Genomic DNA, 23,702 nt, shown 5'->3' on the forward strand with positions numbered 1-23,702 from the left:
AACCCTAAAACCCTAAACCCTAAACCCTAAACCCTAAAACCCTAAACCCTAAAACCCTAAAACCCTAAACCCTAAACCCTAAACCCTAAAACCCTAAAACCCTAAAACCCTAAACCCTAAAACCCTAAAACCCTAAAACCCTAAAACCCTAAACCCTAAAACCCTAAAACCCTAAAACCCTAAACCCTAAACAACCCTAAAACCCTAAAACCCTAAACCCTAAAACCCTAAACCCTAAAACCCTAAACCCTAAAACCCTAAAACCCTAAAACCCTAAAACCCTAAACCCTAAACCCTAAACCCTAAAACCCTAAACCCTAAACCCTAAACCCTAAAACCCTAAAACCCTAAAACCCTAAAACCCTAAAACCCTAAACCCTAAACCCTAAAACCCTAAACCCTAAAACCCTAAACCCTAAACCCTAAACCCTAAACCCTAAACCCTAAACCCTAAACCCTAAACCCTAAACCCTAAACCCTAACCCTAAACCCTAAACCCTAAAACCCTAAAACCCTAAACCCTAAACCCTAAACCCTAAACCCTAAACCCTACCTAAACCCTAAAACCCTAAAACCCTAAACCCTAAAACCCTAAAACCCTAAACCCTAAACCCTAAACCCTAAACCCTAAAAACCCTAAAACCCTAAAACCCTAAAACCCTAAAACCCTAAAACCCTAAAACCCCAAAAAACCCTAAAAACCCTAAACCCTAAACCCTAAAACCCTAAAACCCTAAACCCTAAAACCCTAAAACCCTAAAAACCCTAAAACCCTAAACCCTAAACCCTAAACCCTAAAACCCTAAAACCCTAAACCCTAAAACCCTAAAACCCTAAACCCTAAACCCTAAACCCTAAACCCTAAACCCCAAAAACCCTAAAACCCTAAAAACCCTAAAACCCTAAAACCCTAAAACCCTAAAACCCTAAAACCCTAAACCCTAAAACCCTAAAACCCTAAAACCCAACCCTAAACCCTAAAACCCTAAACCCTAAACCCTAAAACCCTAAACCCTAAAACCCTAAAACCCTAAAACCCTAAACCCTAAACCCTAAACCCTAAACCCTAAACCCTAAAACCCTAAACCCCAAAACCCTAAAACCCTAAAACCCTAAACCCTAAAACCCTAAAACCCTAAAACCCTAAACCCTAAAACCCTAAAACCCTAAAACCCTAAAAACCCTAAACCCTAAAACCCTAAAACCCTAAACCCTAAACCCTAAAACCCTAAAACCCTAAAACCCTAAAACCCTAAACCCTAAACCCTAAAACCCTAAACCCTAAAACCCCAACCCTAAAAACCCTAAAACCCTAAAACCCTAAAACCCTAAAACCCTAAAACCCTAAACCCTAAAAACCCTAAAAACCCTAAAACCCTAAACCCTAAAACCCTAAAACCCAAAAACCCTAAAACCCTAAACCCTAAAACCCTAAAACCCTAAACCCTAAAACCCTAAAAACCCTAAAACCCTAAAACCCTAAACCCTAAACCCTAAACCCTAAAACCCTAAAACCCTAAAACCCTAAAACCCTAAAACCCTAAAACCCTAAAACCCTAAAACCCTTAAAACCCTAAAAACCCTAAAAACCCTAAAACCCTAAAACCCTAAAACCCTAAAACCCTAAAAACCCTAAAACCCTAAAAACCCTAAACCCTAAAACCCTAAACCCTAAAACCCTAAAACCCTAAAACCCTAAAACCCTAAACCCTAAACCCTAAACCCTAAAACCCTAAACCCTAAACCCTAAAACCCTAAAACCCTAAAACCCTAAAACCCTAAAACCCTAAAACCCTAAAACCCCAAAACCCTAAACCCTAAAACCCTAAAACCCTAAAAACCCTAAAACCCTAAAACCCTAAAACCCTAAAAACCCTAAAACCCTAAAACCCTAAAAACCCTAAAACCCTAAAACCCTAAAACCCTAAACCCTAAACCCTAAAACCCTAAAACCCTAAACCCTAAACCCCAAAAACCCTAAACCCTAAACCCTAAACCCTAAACCCTAAAACCCTAAAACCCTAAACCCTAAACCCTAAAACCCTAAAACCCTAAAACCCTAAAACCCTAAAACCCTAAACCCTAAAAACCCTAAAACCCTAAAACCCTAAAACCCTAAACCCTAAAACCCTAAAACCCTAAAACCCTAAAACCCCAAAAACCCTAAAACCCTAAAACCCTAAACCCTAAACCCTAAACCCTAAACCCTAAACCCTAAACCCTAAAACCCTAAAACCCTAAAACCCTAAAACCCTAAAACCCTAAAACCCTAAAACCCTAAACCCTAAAACCCTAAACCCTAAACCCTAAACCTTAAAACCCTAAAACCCTAAACCCTAAAACCCTAAAACCCTAAACCCTAAAACCCTAAAAACCCTAAAACCCTAAACCCTAAAACCCTAAAACCCTAAAACCCTAAAACCCTAAAACCCTAAAACCCTAAAACCCTAAAACCCCAAAAACCCTAAACCCTAAAACCCTAAAACCCTAAACCCTAAAACCCTAAAACCCTAAAACCCTAAAACCCTAAACCCTAAACCCTAAACCCTAAACCCTAAACCCTAAAACCCTAAAACCCTAAAACCCTAAACCCTAAACCCTAAACCCTAAAACCCTAAAACCCTAAAACCCTAAAACCCTAAACCCTAAAACCCTAAACCCTAAAACCCTAAACCCTAAACCCTAAACCCTAAACCCTAAACCCTAAACCCCAAACCCTAAACCCTAAACCCTAAACCCTAAAACCCTAAACCCTAAAACCCTAAAACCCTAAAACCCTAAAACCCTAAAACCCTAAAACCCTAAACCCTAAACCCTAAACCCTAAACCCTAAACCCTAAACCCTAAACCCTAAAACCCTAAACCCTAAACCCTAAAACCCTAAGCCCTAAACCCTAAACCCTAAACCCTAAAACCCTAAACCCTAAACCCTAAAACCCTAAACCCTAAACCCTAAACCCTAAACCCTAAACCCTAAAACCCTAAACCCTAAAACCCTAAAACCCTAAAACCCTAAACCTAAACCCTAAAACCCTAAACCCTAAACCCTAAACCCTAAACCCTAAACCCTAAACCCTAAACCCTAAACCCTAAACCCTAAACCCTAAACCCTAAACCCTAAAACCCTAAAACCCTAAACCCTAAACCCTAAACCCTAAACCCTAAAACCCTAAAACCCTAAACCCTAAAACCCTAAACCCTAAACCCTAAACCCTAAACCCTAAAACCCTAAACCCTAAAACCCTAAAAAAACCCTAAAAAACCCTAAAACCCTAAACCCTAAACCCTAAACCCTAAACCCTAAAACCCTAAAAACCCTAAACCCTAAACCCTAAAACCCTAAAAACCCTAAACCCTAAAACCCTAAAACCCTAAACCCTAAACCCTAAACCCTAAACCCTAAACCCTAAAACCCTAAACCCTAAACCTAAACCTAAACCCAAACCCTTAACCCATCCCAAAACCCTAAACCCTAAAACCCTAAAACCCCAACCCTAAACCCTAAAACCCTTAACCCTAAACCCTATAACCTAAACCCTTCTCATCCCTAAACCCTACGTTGTTTTATGTTTGGGAGGATTGAACATTATAGCGAGGACAGGGGAAAATAACCTCTCCTTCAAAGGGATGTTGTTTTCCCCTAAAATTTCAGTGACATTAATTTTCCCCAAACAAACATTGCAAAATAATTATATTGTTTTCCGATAACTTAATTTCCCTGAAACAAGCATAGCATAATTGATTGTCTCAAGTACAAGAGATTGTCTCAAGTACAAGAGAGAAATGTATTTAGACAATTTGTGCAACAATGGCATAAACCTGGGATTAGTAGACACATTATTGCCATCTCAATACAGAGAAGAGAAATACAAAGGAGAAGTCATGATGAGAACTTCATTGTTCTGTTTAAGCTCCCATAAACCCCAAAATCTCATAAATTAATGTTCAATTGCGTGGATAGATGAACAACTGTGTCTACCCGGTTCCTGTAAATGAATAAATTTATGTTCAATATACTCGAATGTAGACGAATCACGACACGTATATGTGTCAATTTTTTTTCTTGGCAGATGGGCTTTCACAGGTATTTGCAGCATACATTAAATGTACCGCCAATCTACTTTGGTGTGATATAATAAGTTACTTTATTTAATTGCTAAGGGTGAGGAAACCAATTATGGATGGTGGGAAAAACAATTATGGGAATGTGAATTTAATGTCATATCGCACACAAATCAAAAAAATTAAATATCAAATTAAACATAAAAATATATAAAAAATTTAAAACCAATTATTGGGAGTAGGATTACTAAAAAGGATGTGGAACATTAAGTAGTGAGATGTGATAAATTTCTCTGATAATTATGATTGAACTTTCGATGGGTATCTTCTTTTGTAAATTTTTTGCGATTGGTTCTTGGTAACAATCGATATGAAACATGTGATTCAGGAACTCAGCTTCTACCCTACCTGCGAAATAGGCAAGAAAATATTACTTATAATTTTATGAGAGCGCATACCAGATATATATATATATATATATATATATACCATGAACTTAGGTTGTTTTTTGTGAGTTTGTTTCAATTTTCATTTGGCAATGCCTTAACCTGAAACACCCCTTCCTCTCTCTCACTGTAGGTTTTGTTTATCATGTGCGTAAACTTAATAAATTTTTATTTAATATTTTACAAGTAAAAGGTATTTTAATATATTAATTAAATTTTAAGTGTAAATTTATGATCAACTCTTTTAATAATCAAAAGTTGCATTAACTACACTTTAATTGTTAGTTTAGTACTTTTGGATATTAGGATTCTCCATACTAGAAATACAAAACTATTAAAAAAAAAGAAAAGAAAAATACAACCATTTATTAGCAGGGGTTTGATGATGTGCACGGGCACGGGCACGGGCAAATCCTTTCGCTTTCCTCACAAACGAATGAAAACGAAAGGAAATGGCAGCTAAACACTGAAGTAATGTCCGTACCAACACTAGAACTACTTTCCCACGTGAGGCTCTGAAAGTTTATTTTTGTAGAGAAAGTGGTAGAAAATTTGATATTGTCTTGTCCTCTCTCTCTCACTTGAATTGCCTGTGCTGTCAATTTATATGCCCCCTTCAGTCTTTAGCCCAGTTTGGGAAAAAAAAAAAAAAAAAAAACACCATTTGATCTCCCTTGATCCTTAGGGATTGAGGATTGAGGATTGAGGATTGAGCGGGAAATTTTGGTTTGCCAAAACTTTAGTTTATGACAAAATACGGAGAGACGAGCTTTGATGACGGTGTTGGGAGGAGAAATAGTTAGATTGACGTGACATTAATCAATAAAATAAAATAAAAGTAGGACTTACGGAGTATTTAAATAATTAATCTCTCCAAAATGTGGAGTGATCAAGTGAGGGTCTTTTCACTCTTTTGAATCTTTTCACTCTTTTGTATACATGTTTGTCCTCTCTCAAAAATAAGCAAAGTATGTTCGATACTTATGAAAATTATTGCTAATTAACTGGGGGCCATCTGACATTCGAACATGCCTACATGTATTGTGAAGATTTTGGATTTCAACAAAAAAGAAAGGAAAAAAAAAATTTAAAAATCTCACTTTTGAGTTAAAATTGATGACTCTGTCATCAATACTTGGCATAGGCATAGATATTGTTGTAGAAGCGACTTCCATGTTATCTTTCTTTTCCAGAGAAAATGAACCAAAAATATTACAGCACAGAAATGCAGATTCAAAATTCAAGAGGGATTGGGTGTGTGTGGGGGGAGTGTGTAATAAAGAGAAAGGAGGGAAAAGAAAAAAAAAAAAAAAAACAGTTGAGGAAAATGTGTACTACAAATACTGTTTGATGAAATGTGAAGTTTTTTCGGTGTGGGAGAGAAATGGACAGAGAGGTGTTTGTGGGATCCAGCTCCTGCTAAGTTTTCAAGTGTTGACAGAGCTCTGGTGGTCTTGTTTCATCAAGAGACTGTACCAGTACTTGTCTTAACCAACCCCACCTTTTTTTTTGGTTTCTTTCTTCTAAGATGCTGCACACTGAATTTGCAACCTAAAGTATATATTAAAGTAAAATTATAATCCGCCTGTTTGACAAGCGGCTCCACAAGCGGAGCCGCATGCCAAACAGGCCAACGGATCTTATGACACAAAAGAAGCTCCCATATCTTTTATATAAAATTAAAAAAAAAAAAAATTGCAACGGTAAGAACGCCTGCATAAGAAGCTCCTATATTTAATGATTTAAATATAATTATATTTTAATAAAAATGATAAATTAATTATATTTATGCATTTATAATTATTATAACAGTAAATTTAATATTGGAATAAAATAATTAAAATTTAAAAATACAAATAAAATATACTTTTAAATTAATAATTATACTTCTAAATTAGTAATTATAATAGATTTAAATATCTTACTTTTTATATAAAAATATTTAATAATGTATACCTAAAAATAATATAAATAAAAAATAAATTTATTTCATTAAATTTAATATTAAATTTACCAACAAATTAAATATAAAATTTATAAATATAATATTATAATACTTTTTTTTTTTGTATATCAAACAAAGAGACAAAAAACACCAACTACAAACCACACCATGCCAGACCAAAACAATGATCCAGGGGATCGCACTCACTATACAATCAATATTGCAACTCTGGAAGCCGATGACTGAGAATGCTACCTGAAAGTCTCAAGGTAGCGGCCCATTTGGCGAAAGTATCCGCCCAGACATTTTGATGTCTGCTAATCTTTGAAATAGACCAGCTCTTGAGCTTGTCTAGCTGATTGCGATTCCCTTCTATTAGATTTTCAATAGCCCAAAGAGAGACCAAATCCGGTTGAGCAACCGCATTAACAACAATCAAAGCATCCCCTTCGAATTGCACCTCCTGCAGCCTGAGATCTAGACACCGTTGGACACCCAACACCTCACAACATATTTCACAACTTTAAGCTCAGCTTTTTTTCTACAGTATTTCCGTTAGTATTGAAAATCAATCTTTCCACTCTACCAAACAGAGTAAATATTTCTCATTCCTTGATTTCCTTCCTGAAATCTAAATGGATTTGACTTGTCATAAATAAATATGGTTAAGTTCCAGGGACGGATCTAGAAAATAGTTTGAGAGTGGGTTTGGTTAGTAATGGTGTCAATAATTTATAAGAGGAGGTCAAATATTGACGAGAGTTCGGGGGTGGCGCCCCCAAAAAAATTTTAAGACTATTTACTGATATGCAAATAAAAGGTAATCAAAAGAAATCTACATATTAATACGAGGATGAAATATTGCGATTTAATCTCCAACTTCAAGACATCAAGTCTCTAAAACTCCGACTATATATACAAAAAATTACTAAATAAAATCTTTTAAAAAAATTAGAAAGACTTGTATTAAAAATAAATGGGCTTTTTTTTGGGGTTTGTGAGTCCAAGCACACATATTTAAAAAAATACTAAATAAAGTATTTATAAAAAAAACTACCAAGACTTGTACTAAAAAGAAGTAGACTTATTTTGGGGTTTGGATACTTAATAGCATAATAATATTTTACTAAAAATTGAGGGTGGACTTGAGCCCATCCTGCGCCTTAATTGGATCCATCCCTAATAAGTTTCAGAACAACCTCTCTATTTTACAAAACATGTTGATTGAGCTCTTTTATTTATTTATTTTTCGGATCATTCAAACCCTTATACTTTGAAAAATTGACTCTGTTTGCCCTTCAAGTCTTCAGAAGTTAAAATCGTCTCATGTGTCTAATTTTTTTCTTTAGTGTCTTTTTTTAAAAAAATTAAACAATGAGATATTAAATGTGACATGACATTAAAAATCATAAATTAAAAAATCATAAAAACTTTAAAATTATCTATACTCCTCTCTCTTCATGCTCCTTACCCTCTGTCGAAAAGAAAAGGCTCTAAACCTTACAGGAAGAAAAGAAAGAAAAAACTCAAGGCCATTAACTTCGCCTTCTACTTTCGATTGCCACAGTCGAAAATTTCAAATTATTACCAAGGAAGGCCGGTTGGATTTCGTGGCGGGTTATTCTAAGTTTGACCCCACTTTAGATTGTCTCTTGTAAGTCCTTTTGTATCCTATCATGCTGACTAAACATGACATTTTTATTCATCCACAAGATATTATTTTGGTTCTCAACAACAAATCCAAGCAATTGGGGGTTTTAAAGAAATGTTTGCTAGCGTTATATCCATGAACCCTAGGGTCCCCAAATCACGACATTGTTTTTTATGACACATGGAATTGGGGCATTCAGCCGGAAGACGGTGTTCCAGGAGGATTCAGGGAATGATTATGTGAGCATCAAGGAATTGGAGGTTTGTAATTTCTAGGGGTTGTTTTAATATAAATTCCATTATTTTTTAAAGAACAATTTAGAATTCATTGTTTTAACTCTGAATCCATTGTTTTTGAAATTCCATTGAAAAAAACAATGGAATTAAAATCCATTCGATAAAACTCATAGACAATGAATCTTGTTAAAAAAAATTTTATGTGCTAATTTTTTTTAAAAATTTAACATATATTTTAAGAGTTAAAATGTTTTAAAATTTCGTTTAATGAGCTACCATTAGGGATGGCAACGGGTGGGGTACCCTTCCAATTAGGAAATAGCAAAACCGTTTCCATTTAAGATACTCTATACCAAAACCGTTCCAAAACCATTTAAAAAACCATTTAAATTTCTAAACCCGGAACCGTTCTATAACCGTTTACCATCGGGTACCCGTTTATCATTTAACTTTTAATATTTTTATTTTTTCTTTGATGATTATATTAATATAAATTAATATTGAGTGTGATTTATATTAATTATGATTTTATAATTCAAATTAGTCTAATTTATAGTTTTATTAGTATGCCTCTATAAATATATACGTTTTAATATACTTTATCATTTTATAATTTAGTATCTTAGTAGTATACCTTTATAGATGATTTATAATATTATTACTATAATGGATCTTTTTATCAAACGATTCGGGTACCCTAAACCCGATATCAAAAACCAAATCCGACCCTAAATTATGACTGGTTTGAAAACCAAAACCAAAACCGTTTCTAAACCTATAGGATCGGTTTTCGGGTTTTAAATGGATCGGGTACCCTGCGGATAGTGCTCGGATCTATTTTTTTTACCATCTCTAGCTACCATCATATATGAGCTACCTAATACTACCGTATTAGTAGTGGAGTTCATTTGAATTTGACACGTGTAATATATAGAAGCAAACTACCCTACCAAACAAACAAGACTGTCCTAGAAATCAAGAGACGTCTAATATAAAGACGTCTCTTTTTGAGCTAGGAGACCTTTCACTTCCAGCCACACTAAAAATATTAATAATGTTGTCAGACTCAGTTGTGATTACTTTCTTTCATCATAAATCATTTAGAGATTTAGGTGGAAATCCCACAAGGCCACAACAGTATGCACGTGTTGCATGTACCCGTCATCCCTATTCAATACCACGCTAAATAAAAAGGCATGAAATTTCAGCCAGAATGAAAAGAGACACGCAGAGGCATTAGGCATATAATATAATATAATATAATTGGACCAAATCGATTAAAAATATACCATAATTTAGAAGGAAAGATCAACCTCAACTGCTCAGTACTGTTCCTTGAACCATTTATAGAGAGTCCCGCGAGATCTTTGCAATCCAATATGGCAGAGAAAGTGGGAAACCAAAATTTTCGCCTAAAATTAGCAGAACCACCAAGTGCACGCGAAAGCCTTAGAATCATTATTAAAACCTATTAATAATTTCTAAAAAATCCCACCAGACTGGAGAGAATATAAATATATATGTGAAAATGGAAAATTTAGGCGCAAGAAAAATCATGGTAAAGCCATTGCTTGATGCAAACCATGAACGATCAAAGCACCAAGCAGAAAGAATGGTTTGGAGAAACCACAAGGAGCTTGAGACTTGTTCTGTGGAGGCTGGATGAAAGAAGCGTTCTTGTTGCTGCCACAGACACTAACACCAATTCCTATCTTGACACTGTATGCTGCTTCAGAGGGGCTTAAACAGAGACCATGGTTGCCACTGAGATCCAGATTCCTTCCCAACCTCTTCAGGAAACTTGGATCTAAAGGCACAACTCCACCCAAGAGATTTCTGCTAAGATTCAGGTGATATATGTGAGAGAGGCTGCCAAGACCAACTGGGATTTCACCTGTTAGTCTGTTGTTCTGAAGAGAGAGTGTGCTCAAGTTCAAAAGCTGCGAAATCCCTGATGGGATGGTGCCAGAGTAGCCTGAATTGGCAAGCCTGAGCTCTTGTAATTTCACTAGCTTGCCAAGTTGTGTAGGCAGAGGTATATACATGGGATTATCATCCATAATCAAGTACTGCAAACTTTGTAACTTTTCCAATCCTTTTGGGAAGTTACCACTGAGTTTGTTGTTACTCAAAGCCATGAAGGCCAACGAATTGAGCGTCTCAATGCTCTCAGGAATACCACCTGTAAGTGAATTCGAGCTCAAGTCGAGCTTTTGAAGCAGACCCAGTTGACCAATTGTGTGCGGGATGTACCCTGTGAGTGAATTGAAGCTCAAATCAAGGCCAACAAGATTTTTGAGGTTCTCCACTTGACATGGGATGGCACCAGTCAACATATTGTAGCTCAAATCAAGGTGAACCAGAGAGTTCATGCCGAAAATCTGAATGGGAATATGTCCAGTAAGGACGTTTTGCGACAAAGTGAGGATTTGTAGGGACTTTAAGGAGGAAATTTGTGGTGGGATTGGACCGACAAGTGCAGGGTTTGATCTGAGACTGAGTTGTTCAAGTAGAGACATGGAGAGTCTGTTTGGCGAAACAGAGAGGGTGGTTTTGGTGCGAGTGAAACATTTGAAGAAGACGACTGATTGGAGGTAAGGAAGAGAGAATATTTCGTGAGGAAATGTGGCTGTGCCCTTGCATGTCGGATACGGGGAGGTGCCAAAATCAAGCCTAGAGACATGGAGATGGTCGTCTTGGGCAGTTTTGCACTCAATGCCAGGCCAAGATGAGCCGGTATTACATGGGTTGGGGTAGGAAATTCTCCAGGACTTGTCAGCGGACATGGAGTCCATGATCTTGAAAAGGGCCTCAGCCTCTGAAGGAAGCATTGTGGTTGATGAGAGATTCTTGTTTAGTTTGGTAGCATGGGCGGAGGAAATAAAAGGGATGGGATTGGGAGAGAGAGAGAGGAGCAGCAGAGAAATGAAGAGTGAGAAGGAACAGCTGCTGCAGCTGAAGCGCATTGTGGATGGGAAGGTATTGTAAGGAGGTTTCCTCAGCTATTAGCAGATGTTTGGTTGGTTTTGGAAGGATGCTTCATCAAGATGTCATTTGTTAGCTAGGGAAGCTCAACTTCTCAAACATGAAGAGAGAGGCAGGGGGTGGGGTGGGGTGGGGGTGGGGGATGTGATTGATATGATGGAGTGGGGCATTAAAAGTGGGTCATGACACTTGAGTGATGAGAATTTGAAGACAAGGTAGGGTCAAAAGATTGAAAAGCACTTGATTCTCAAACAAGAGGTTGGGAAATGAGAGGACATGCTTCAGTTCCTCACACATGGTATACTGATTAAAATCACAAAATCAAAATTTAAGACGCATCAACAAAGAAAAGGCAAAGCGTGGGTCCTTCATTCACATTTCACGTCGTCTTTACAAACTACCATTCCTGTTTATATTTTCACTTCTACCTCCTCTTCTGCTGCGTAGCAATAGCATGAATTGTAACATGAATAATTCCCTTCTCTATTACGGCAATTACATAGTAAACGACAAAATGATACTTTTCATCCCTTAGTTTTTTTTTCTCCCTTTTTCATCCATCAATTATGAGAAAGTACCTCATTTGTCCCTCGAATAAATCATAAAAAAATCCAACGTGATGTCTACATAGGAGCATTTTTCGACTCTAATCTCACTTAAAGGACGAAAATGATACTTTCCAATAATTAAGGGATAAAAATTGGAGAAAAAAAGATTTAGAGATGAAAATGAAACTCATCCCATAATTGAGGAACAAAAGTTCCTTTTTGCCCATAGTAAACCTACCCTCAAGAAATGGACGACCCCAGACTAACAAGTTTCAGGTATTATTGTCATGCCATCAGCACCTTGGAACCGTGCCCATTACAAGTAATTGCTGTTTTTGTCTGTTTTCTCTAAACCTAAACTTCAGGTAAAAATTTTATTATTTAACTGTAGGAGCAGCTAAAACTTCCAGCAAGTCATCACAGAAATTTAGACACCGATTTTAAAAACTATGCAGAAAACCAAGGCAGCAGGGTTACACCTCGGGCTGAAGAATTGAAGTGCTGATCAATGGTCTAAAATAACTCTCTGGCAGTCTGGCACCCAGCCTGTTGCTTCCCAGAAAAAGAGTCCATTGCTCTTCCTACTACAAGCAATACAGATGGTGACAGGCCTGTCTTTACGAATGCAGATAGGTATATGATTAAGGGATTTCATATTTTAGTACAGTCACGACAAGGAAAGCCACAACACCATGATAAATAGTTAAAATACATGAGTCTATATTGACGGGCAACGCTTAACAATCAGGAGTAGGCGGGGCGTCTAAGAACACATTCTCTCTCCGTCCTACTGTTATTCAAGGCTACATTATTCACATTTTACTAGCAACTGGAAACTGGATAAAAAGAGACTTTCAAAAATGAATTCACCCTCCAGACAATGTAATACTGGGCCAGTGAAGAATTTTATCCAGGCCACTGCAAAAGGATCCTTGGGTACGCGGACACTTGCATGTCCCCTCCATCTGACAATTTTTTACCCAGACAAGGTTAAATTCCAGGTAGTTTGGGAAAGAGATTCACAAGAAACCGCTAATTAATTTAGCCAAGACACGAAATTTGAAACTTCATTTACGTAATTCTTGAAAAAGAAATCCCAAGCCTCGGAAGGGGAGGCATGTACCTGATAAAAAGCTTATGAGAAGCATGAAAACAATGCCATGGCAACAAAAAGAAAACATTTATACATTTTACAACCTACAGCTGCTTCAGAAAGGGATATCTAACAATGATTACTGAACACCTGAAAACCATTATTCAGCCGCAAAAAACTGAGAAAAGCATATGTCCAAGAAAAATTACAACTTAGAGGCTGAATCTTCCCCATACAGCTCTTCACCAGCTGCCTTGAAAAACAACTTCAGTATTACTGTTTTCCCCGGCAACAAATAATACACTATTGATGTTGCATTCAGGATTATGAACTATGAAAACATACGAAGAAAGTTGTTTGCATATGCCATTGGCTTAACATCAGGATGAGGCTGTAGATTCAGAGGAAAGAGGAGATAACATCACAAAACCAATGTCATCATAGCATGTTATATGATTGATTTCAAAAAAAATGGTGTGGATTAAGAAATAGTGAAATACTGACCACGGCTGAAAAGGTCACGATACTTGGCTTCAAATCAGGGGCTTCAAACCGAATAAAAGCACCCTTGTTACCCATCTAGCAATGCATAAATTACAGAACAACGGTAAGTTCAGAAGCTAGTCTGTGTACATTATTATCTCTACCACAGAAATTACATATGCTGTTGATACATTAGAATAAAATAAAATGTATTCATGATGAATGTTTTCATTCGTACACGAACATATTTGTACATGTTGCAAGAATATAGGAAATTTTAACAAAATCTTTGTGAGAAGAGAGATAAGAATGCAAATAAATAGATAAAATACAATGTTAAATTTGGCTTATAGTGGCCCCTACACTCTCCCTAAATTTGGCTTATGAATCATATATGCGTATATGTGGTACCCACTCCTCTACCTAAGAGGTGCTTTTAGGGAAAGTGTATGGGCCACTTATAAGCAAAATTTAACATGGTATCTGAGTGGGCCCCTAGTGGTGTGTTCTTGGACGGTCTTACCTCCACCTGTTTCTTGGGCCATGGTTTACTCATTTGTTGCAGATGTTGGGCCTTCGGATTGTTCAACCCAGAAGTGAGGGGAAGTATTAGTAGATAAATGTACCACATCGTCTAGTTTGAGTGAATTGTATATACATATGTGGTACCCTCTCTTTAACAGGTCCTTTAAGGGAGAGTGTATGGGCCTATAAGCCAAATTTAACATACACATTCCCCCTTTGAGGTTTCCCAAAAGACATACCTCACTTTAGCTTAAAAGAACATACAAAATTTAAGGCACAGAAACAATGGAGTGTAACCTCCTCAAAGATAACGCCAATCCTTTTTAAAAGCAATAAAAAAAATACCTGATCACAATAATTTGGGGCAGAAAAAACTGTAATAAGTTTACCATCATGCTCGATCTCATAACCTTCATCCTTAACTTCATGAGATCGTACAACTAACTCTGTCGAGGGAACAATGCGTGTCAATAATTAATCATGGAAGCAACACAAGTATTTGATGACCAAAAAAAATAAAATAAAACCATTACCTAGATTATTATCCAGTAAAAACTTTTTGGTCACATCTGCACCAAAAGAGAGTCCTACACCCCTCTTGCTGGGGCCTCTTCCAGGGAAAGGTTGTGGATCACTCCATAGCAATTCACACATCAATCCTGTTAAAAACCAAACAAAGAATCACAGTTGACTTTACATGTCAAAAGCATTGACTACTAATTAAAAGAGATGCAAGTTGTCTAAACTCTAAAGAGAATATGGATCAAAATATACAAGTTAAACAACAGCACATATTTGTTTTGGTTGGACCATAATCGTATTTCTCCTTGTCTACTCAAAATAAGCCATTTAGAAGCCACTAGCCTGATGGACATTTTGAACAGAAAATGAGTTTGGCCCCAACTAGTTAGCTTTCCACTATATGCACATAATCTGAAAGCAATGAACAAAATTACCAGGAATCCACCATACTCCTCTTAATCATAAGGAACTGTGTGATGAGCATACTAGACATATAACAAACAATTTTTTGGCAAATGCAAACAAGTTGGGAGAGAATATGTTATTGGCCCGTAAGGCAAAACCATCAAGACATTAACTTTGTGATACTAGGCCACATACTTGAGGAGACACTATTGACAACTAGTGAAGCTGACATCACAATTTTGAAGAAACTGGAGGATAGACCAGCCTTGGACAAGAAGAGATTCAATACCATTGACCAGCCTCACACAATCAGCTTGGCAATTGACATAAAAGGAAGAAAATTTTAAGGTTACTCCCTTTTCAATGCCACAGCCATACAAAACCATGCACGCAGCTTACCTTCCTCCGGAGGCTCACAAAAGCGATCAATTGCTCTAATGTCAGAAAGTTTCACGCCATCAACACTAAACAGGCCTCCATGTACCACAAACACCTTTTCGTTTATTACATGAGCCAGAGGTAAACAACAGAAGACTTCGGCAAAGAGTTCCACAAATGTTTCACTCAACTTGGACCTGACCTCACCCTCGAAGCCATATATCTTGTTCATGCTCTTGCTTTCATGATTTCCTCTAGAAAGATATATAGCTGAAATTTTTTCAAAAAAGGCTAATTAGTATGCATCATAGAAATGGAATTAGTGGTTTGAGAATGGCTTATATGCTGAATGCCAACATCAATGGATGCTTAAGCTTACACTAGGGACAATAAATAACCATTTTTTACATCATAAAGTAAGAAGGCTTACAAATCTTATTCTTGACAGTTCACCAAGTACCAAAGGACATGAATCAAAATACTACCACCATAAAATGACAATCCTACAAGAATAAATTTTTTGGTAGCAAAAGCAGTAACAGAAAATGTCACGTTGAAATCTATGGACTACTAGCCCATCTTACTGGTACACGCAAAGAATACATATATTGTGAGTAACGGGGGTTTACCTGATGGACACATGCACTTGAATGCAAACAATGTGAGGATAACCTCCACAGAAAATGATCCCCTGTCTACAAAGTCACCATTAAACAGATACGGATTCTCCTCTGAGGGGAGCCCATTAAGCTCAAATATATTTAACAGATCATAGAACTGCAAAAAGTGTGAAATATAAGTTACCAACATAGATTCTACATCTGAAAACATGATCATTGTGTTCATAAGGTATAATGGTCACTGTTTGATCTTATTTTAGAGAAGTGTCAGAAAAATTTAAGTGTTATTCAGAAATTTCACTTAAAAGTGCGCATATTTCATTGTTCTGGAAAAAAAAGGTTACCTGCCCATGCACATCACCACAAACAGTGAAATGATTACCAGCATTAACATTTATATCAACTAGAGAAGGAAGAGCTTGCAACATTTCTCGCATTTGTAGGACAATCTGGAATGCATATCTACAACATTGCCAACCAGATTTAAAGTAAATGTAATTGATCAGTCATCTGGCATGAGATATCAAACATAAGCTTGCTATACAGAATGTAACAGGTTGGCCATATGCTCAGGCTATCAATATAGAAGCTTGTTCAATATACCGTTTGTGTAAGCACTGCTGATTCTTGAAGTCCTCGATCATTTTCTTCACAAAATCTAATGTAACAACATCTCCTTCTATTTTAGCACCAGAATACTGTGGCTCCACTTCTGCAGGATAATTGTTAACAGCTCGACAATTAAAGCAATTTATCAAGTTCTTTCCAGGTTCTATGTATACTAAATATTTAAAGCATGTGTGCACAATAAGTCACCGAGGAAATCAATCAACCCACAGATAATTCAAGTCATCGAAAAAATAGGCTACGTAAGATGTCCTGACTATTGGGAATAACAAGAGTAGCTTGCAAATGAAGTTTGAAAATCAAAACTCAGAGCTCAGAGCTCAAACCTAGGTTAAGTGTCACACTCTTTGTAAAGAATCCACTACCATTGCGACAGCCCAACCAACTTGTCCCTAGGACTGCCAGTATCACCACCACTATTGCCAACACCTTTGTGGCTGTTGACGTTCCCAACACCATAACAGCTGCTGCAACGATTGGTACTGTCACTGCTACTATAGCCACTTGGGTGGGCAGGGATGATGAACTGGGAGTGATCCCTATTATGATAAATGTGTGGGGAATAATATAATCAACACTCACAACAATAAATAGAACATACTTTTACTCAAAGGCACAATGTACATTACATAAAAACAAAACTAATACTTATCGACTGATTGGTGGTTGGGGCAAAGAACCAGGCAAGACACCAAATTCCCTGATCTTTAGAGCCTAGGTGCCTAGCTTATACAATGATGCAACTAACAGGAATCTTTACACCCTCTCTATTGCTGGACTGTCCTGTAACATATTTTTCATAGAAATGCTACTGATTGGGAGGTTCCAAGTTTCACCAATTTGTGGAGCTCCATCTACTCAATCAATATCAACTCTAACACTGAAGACAAAGTCTGCTGGACAAATAACAGATAAGAACTTCTCCGTGTGCTCCTTCTATAATGAGCTGAAAAAAGAGAACTAACTAATCATTGAGCAATCATTGATTTCCCAGAATATGGTATTTGGAAACCAAAAGTACCTCCTACAGTTATTCTTAAAACTTGGGAGGATCTAACACTGAACAACCAACATTTGTAAACATATGCGCTCTCTCTGCAACAAGGAGGGAGGAGTTTTTTTTTGGGGGGGGGGGGGAATGGTGGCAGAAGATCTGCACTACATTCTCCTGCATTTAAATTGGACAAAATTCAAGAAATATTAGGGTTGCAGCTTAGTATCTTACAGGTAACTAGGGATAAATTGGGTTATGAATAAAACTGTGTCAGGGGATAACAGCTGTGAGTCTGGTAAGCAGTAGCAAGAGAGATAATTGCTATGCGTCTCATTCCTTATGTTACCATCTGGTTCATATGGATTGAGAGGAATAATAGGGCGACAAAGAATCGTGCTTAGGTGTTATCAATGAAAAATGGATTTACACTCTGAATTTTTGGTGTTCAAATTATGTTACTTGTAACAATGGAAACTGCCTTTAGCCTATAGATGTAACAAACTTCTAATGTTCTCTTCTTTGTTGAACCCACTTGGTGTCCCTTTCGATTGCATAAAAACAACGATGCCCAACTCAGTAACAAGGCAACAATCATTCCTACGCTAAATAAACTTGCAACGCAAGATTAACATCAGTTTCTTTGCTCCTCCCACCACATCCACTAAACTCTACCCCATCTTCTAGGTAAGATTTTGAAAACTTCTCCACACAGCAATAGTTATAAACAAGTAAATTTGCAAGAGCAAATGGTAGTGTTCTTATGACACTCTATTGGAAGGTGAGCAGACCTTGAAATTAACCAAAAAATCAAAAAGAAAACATTCACAGAAGATCAAAGATTTATCAACAAAGCAAAAGTACCTATGGAGCGAAAATCAATAGAATCTGCCACGGAACGCCTTTCTGACTCAGCTACAGCAATTGCTTCTTCAAATTTAAGCTTCATTACTGCTTTCTCACATTCTTTTAGTTTTTTTGCAGCATCAGGGTCATTTGGACAGATTTTCTTGACCTAAATTAAGTGCATGGAATGAGTTCAATATATTGTCAGGTGACAAGTAAAATTATTGAAAGATTTCACAGAAGTTCATTTAATTTAAATTGAAAAGAAGGAGTGAAGAATGTGTATTTGGCATGAAAAAAAAAGAGAACCAGCTTGTTTGTTGATATATAAAATGTCAACAAACTATTGAACACCAATACTAAGGCATACCATTGTGAATTTTTTTAAACAATGAAAGAAAAACAGGACTAGTGCCCAAGATAAGACCTCAAATTTTTTTTGGGAGAGGTTTTTTTTTTTTTGGGGGGGGGGGGGGGGGGGTGGTTAGGATTCAAAAAAGAGATAACACCTCATCAAATATCCTCCTGCTTATTTCCTCAATTACTCCTCAAATGTTCTGATGTAGTTTTGTCTTCCTGCGTCATGCTCCTCCAAATCTTTTCCTCCCCAACAATCATCAAGGATCAATGCCAATGTTTCACTTATACACATAAACACCCCTCCCATCCAAGTATCAAGCACCTTCAATCAATTATACCTCGCCCAAGAATGCTATAGTTGATGATGATGGGCTAACTCAACTTCCTGCATGCAACTTCCCTATATTAACCCCCCCCCCCCCCCAAAAAAAAAAAAAAAAATCCTTCTCCTTCCTTAAGATTTTGATTATTGAGATCATTTCATAATTGTCTTCCTCAAGCATAAATCTTCACAACAACAACAAACTATTAAGGAGAGCTTTACTGAAGGAGATGAGAAAACTTGACAGGAAGTTCCATTTTATTCTCGATGACCATCTCCAGACGTTACCAATCCTTCCTTGAGAGCAAACTTGTCTCTTTGAGTCATATAAACCATGCAACTGATATATAGTCAAAATACCAAAAGGACTTTAATCTAGCTATGTAGACTTGCACGTAAAACAATTATCAAGTTCAGTACCTCAGAGAGGAGCAACGAGGCTAAAATCATACACCAAGTTGTATGGCAAGCAACCAATTTCACTGTACATAGGTCATTCGTACTTGAATGAGATATTAAATCACAGCTGTCACTAGCCATATAATTATGAGATTTAAGTTCACCTTAATGAACAGTCTCACATACAGTTTGCAATTCTGTGACAAAGTAATCCACGAAGTAAAGCTTTTGAATTTCAATCAATGAATATTACAAAAATAGGAATGTTTAACCCAAAAAGGATGCAAGTTTCACTAAGACGGAACACTCAGTATTGCACTAGCCAGTCAATGAAACTAAAAATTTAAATCTTTTAAGTGAAGACAGTGTAAGTAACCTGTTGGAAGTCCTTTAATGCTTCCTTGAATTTTCCCATGGCAAGATAAGCAGCGCCACGCCTGTAGTAACCCTGTTCTTCAAATATTATCATTATCAAAACTATGGACAAGTCACTTACAATCACATCAACCATAAAAGGATTTAATGCAAAACTTGCCTTTGAGTATTTGGGATCAATTTCGATGGCCCTCGTAGCATCCTGTATAGCACTGCCATACTCCTCCAGCTTAGTGTGGGCAATTGCACGATTGGCCCAGTATACAGCATTCTGACTATGTAGTTCAATTGCTTGTGTATATAGTTCAATTGCCTGCGCATATTTGTGGGCTGAAAGCATTTTTACAGTATTAGTTCAGTCAAATATTCAGAAAAAAGCAATGTAGTTATTAATCACTAGATACAATCAAAAAAAATTACAGGACAAGATATCCCGGCATAAATTAATAAAATTAAAGAGTAACAGACAGCTTTTATTTGCTAATAAGTAATAACAATGACTGAAATAAGATTAGTTGGCATGATTATCTTTTAGAAAAGCAGCAAAAAAAATGCATCATTTGATACAAATATTGGAGAACCAGTAAACTAAAAAATTTCAGAAGTGTGAAGTCAATACCTTTGAAGGCTTCATTAGCAAGGGATTTGATTTCTTCAGCTCGTGAAACATTAGAACTTTTGGTTTCCATGTTGGGCACAACCGTAATCGCCTATTTGGAGTCAGAGTGAACAATAGCAATTACAGTTCATAAGTACTAACGTACTATGATGTCAGCTATTCACAATCATCTATCAATTACATAAGAGCAATAAGCCAATTAATTGTGCCCCTTGGATGAAGTGCACATGGAAGAAGGTGATTATTTATAAATGTAGATACTAGAGATAACATGGGAGACGCAAATCAGAAATGAAAAATACAACAGCATCAGGGTTCAGAATCCTTGAGACTGTTCTTTTAGAAGGTGCAAAAAGATAGCCCACATTAAACAGCTCAAGTGAACCTTATTAACACACTAGTTTACATTTGGAAATCCTATATTTCCTCTCCATCCTATTATGTAAATTTTCATAATTGACTCCCCTACATTCTCAATTTAACGCTGTTAGTTACATATTTATCTGCTCTAGACAAGCTACAAAACTTATATTTTTAAACCAGGCCACCAACTCTCGTCTCAGGTTGTTGCAGTCAAATCACTGTAGCAATATATCAAAATCTTTCAGTGGCTTCCAAGCAGCGGGCTGATGCTGATAAGAATGCTTGATACTAATAGAGGGGAGCATATCCAAAACTTCTATTTTTAAAACAGGGCACCAACTCTCATCTCAGGTTGTTGCAGTCAAATCACTGTAGCGATGTATCAAAATATTGCTCTTGGAAGAAGACATTACAGGAAATTCTTTACTATCTTGTATGTCACTTAGACATAATTTAAAAGGATGAAGCATATAGAACACTTGTGCAACACCCAAAAAAAACTTGCATGTACCCTACATCCATGCAATCACAACCAAAGCTCAAAAGTCAAAAGAATTCTATGCTCAGTTGCTCACATACAGAAAAAAGAGACATATAAACCTTATTTGGGGAACAAGCAATGAAAAGCTAATCAATGTTGATACTGCACTTTGGCCAAGTGGTAAAAAGCGAAACGCTTGAAGTACAGCTGATGCTCAACTCAACTATCATCCCAAGGAGAGCATGGAAACCCACGAAGGAGGCCAAACTTGGAAAACTCAAGCTCTTCATTACTTAAATTTCATCAGTTTGGTGTAAGTGAGAGATATGGTTTATATGTGTGAACACCCTTAAACACTTGAGGCACCTTTTGAAGGACAAAGGCACACCAGCCTTGAGCAATACCTCAAGTTGATTGAGCCTAACCTCTCTCACCTCCTTCTTCTACTTCTCCCTACTTGTTTCTTCTCATCCCTCTCAAATTCTTCAAATTATAACAAGTTCAAGACAACAATCAGGCTTTCTCATTGAATTACCCGAACAACATAGGTTTTCTTACCAAGTTTACATTTACAACCAATATCGAATATTCTCTGTTTGGTTGCCAAGTAAATGACATAAAGAAATCCAAATTAAAATCTCAATTAACTAGAATTTCGCCCATTCTAGCTGTAGCTTAACCGACAAGCGGAGCTAGTCAGCGAGAAAAACCTCAAAACTTTCTGAATTTTCTCATAAAACCAAACAGGAGTATTTATATAAGCAAAACAAAAACAATTAAAGGAATATGGTAGAGAAACAGAGATTTAGACGTTAGGGAATGGTCCGAACCCGATAAAAGTACCTGATGGGAAGACAGTACAGAAAGGTGTCAAAGTTGAGATTTTTCCACCCTTGCCACAGAGGAGGAGAGAGTTTAATAAAGAAGAGGTTGAGGGAAAGAGAAACCCTAGAGAAGCCACTCGCTTTAATAGTAATATAAAAGCGCCAGATTGTTTCAAAGTTCAGAGATTTTTTTTTTTTGATACTAGGGAGGGGGAATACCCACAAACAAACCAAAGGATTAAACCTCTACTTGCAATACCCGCCTAGGCCAAGCAACTCCAATAAAATCCTCCCAAAGCAGACCCTGAATGCCAACAATAGGATGCTGAAGAATCGTTAGCCCATTGCCATGGTTGAGAGACTCAGATGCAAGGAAATCAGCAACCCGGTTCCTTTCTCTATACACGTGAATTGCTTTCACCTCCCAAGCTTGATGAACAAGCTTCCGGCACACACTAATCAAATTGGAAAGAGAGAGCTTTGGAACACTCTGCTTATTTAGCCAATCCGCAACCATATAGGAATCTGTCTCCAAAATAACTTGGCGAAAACCCTCTTCCCAAGCTAGACGAAGCCCATGAATCGCTGCCCAGAGTTCGGCCTCTATCGATCCACAACTGCCAATATTAGCAAAAAAACCTTTTAACCATACACCGCGATAGTCTCTTAGCAAACCTCCAGCACCAGCTGCACCATGCTCACCTTTACTACACCCATCAGTATTGAGGGTCACCCATCCTTGAGGAGGAGGAGACCACCCAATCATTTGCAAACCATACATGCCTTTATGTACAAGAACAGATGCATGAAGGCTAAAGGCTTGCTTGATTTCAGCCAAATACCTCTTGATCCACATGAGCTTAGAATCCACCAAGTAGTCCTTATCATTAAAAACCATGTCATTTCGCCACCTCCATATGCTCCAAATAGCCACGACAAACATAGTGTCCCAGCTAGCCCCAAGGTCAGTAACTGAATTCTTACACAAATTATAAGAAAGCCAATCTTGAAAACCCATTAAGTTTTGACAACGGATTTCAACAGGAGGCATTAATAAGTTCCAAATATGCACTGCCATAGGACACCTCCTAAATAAGTGATCCACATCTTCAATCTCACCAGGACAATTTTTGCAAAAAGGAACATCAGTAAATCCTCTTCGGACCCTTTCTGAATTACATAGCAATCGTTGATGTTTAACCATCCAAATAAAGGCCTTGACCCGTTGAGGAGCCTCAATTTTCCAAATAGACCTCCATATCTTATTTGTATTGACCCCCTCATAACCTGTAGCAATGTCATATGCAGTCTTGATTGAAAATTCGCCACTACAAGACTTGCCCCAACATAAACTATCCACAACATCATCATCTTCTGATAGCATGAAAGCCGCCAACTTTTGTTCAATATGACTAGGAAGGAAATCCTTAAGAGTATGCCAGTTCCAACCAACCCCTCTCCTCCAATAATGACTAATCGGCCTGTACATATCCACCATATTAACATTCTTTAAAGATATATCAAACAGAGGACTATCTCCAATCCAAACATCCAACCAAAAAAGAGTGTCCTTCCCATTGCGCACCATAGCCCTTA

General features: G+C 37.1%; 2 protein-coding genes across 5 annotated transcripts; both read right to left on the reverse strand.

Annotated features, from left to right (window-relative positions):
• Positions 1–9,626: 9,626 nt before the first annotated feature.
• Positions 9,627–11,364, reverse strand: LOC119983142 (receptor like protein 29). Its single transcript, XM_038826826.1, has one exon. The coding sequence runs from the start codon at positions 11,304–11,306 to the stop codon at positions 9,894–9,896; it is 1,413 nt and encodes a 470-aa protein (XP_038682754.1). The 5' UTR covers positions 11,307–11,364; the 3' UTR covers positions 9,627–9,893.
• A 1,545-nt stretch (positions 11,365–12,909) lies between these two features.
• On the reverse strand, positions 12,910–22,294 carry LOC119982382 (serine/threonine-protein phosphatase 5). 4 transcript variants are annotated; one of them, XM_038825715.1, is made up of 14 exons: positions 22,126–22,294; positions 20,439–20,529; positions 19,980–20,149; positions 19,821–19,892; positions 18,382–18,532; positions 16,853–17,065; positions 16,503–16,611; positions 16,244–16,361; positions 15,909–16,056; positions 15,301–15,549; positions 14,508–14,633; positions 14,320–14,420; positions 13,471–13,545; positions 12,910–13,357 (listed from the first exon to the last, which is right to left on the reverse strand). In XM_038825715.1, the coding sequence occupies exons 2-14, from the start codon at positions 20,506–20,508 to the stop codon at positions 13,298–13,300; spliced, it is 1,662 nt and encodes a 553-aa protein (XP_038681643.1). In that variant the 5' UTR covers positions 20,509–20,529; positions 22,126–22,294; the 3' UTR covers positions 12,910–13,297. The 4 variants fall into 4 exon arrangements, with proteins under 4 accessions (XP_038681643.1, XP_038681644.1, XP_038681645.1 ...); XM_038825716.1 differs by having other exon boundaries at positions 20,439–20,533; XM_038825717.1 differs by having other exon boundaries at positions 20,439–20,608.
• Positions 22,295–23,702: the final 1,408 nt, after the last annotated feature.

The sequence above is a fragment of the Tripterygium wilfordii genome, chromosome 17 (genome assembly GCF_013401445.1).
Source record: "Tripterygium wilfordii isolate XIE 37 chromosome 17, ASM1340144v1, whole genome shotgun sequence".
In the NCBI taxonomy this organism is placed as follows: domain Eukaryota; kingdom Viridiplantae; phylum Streptophyta; class Magnoliopsida; order Celastrales; family Celastraceae; genus Tripterygium; species Tripterygium wilfordii.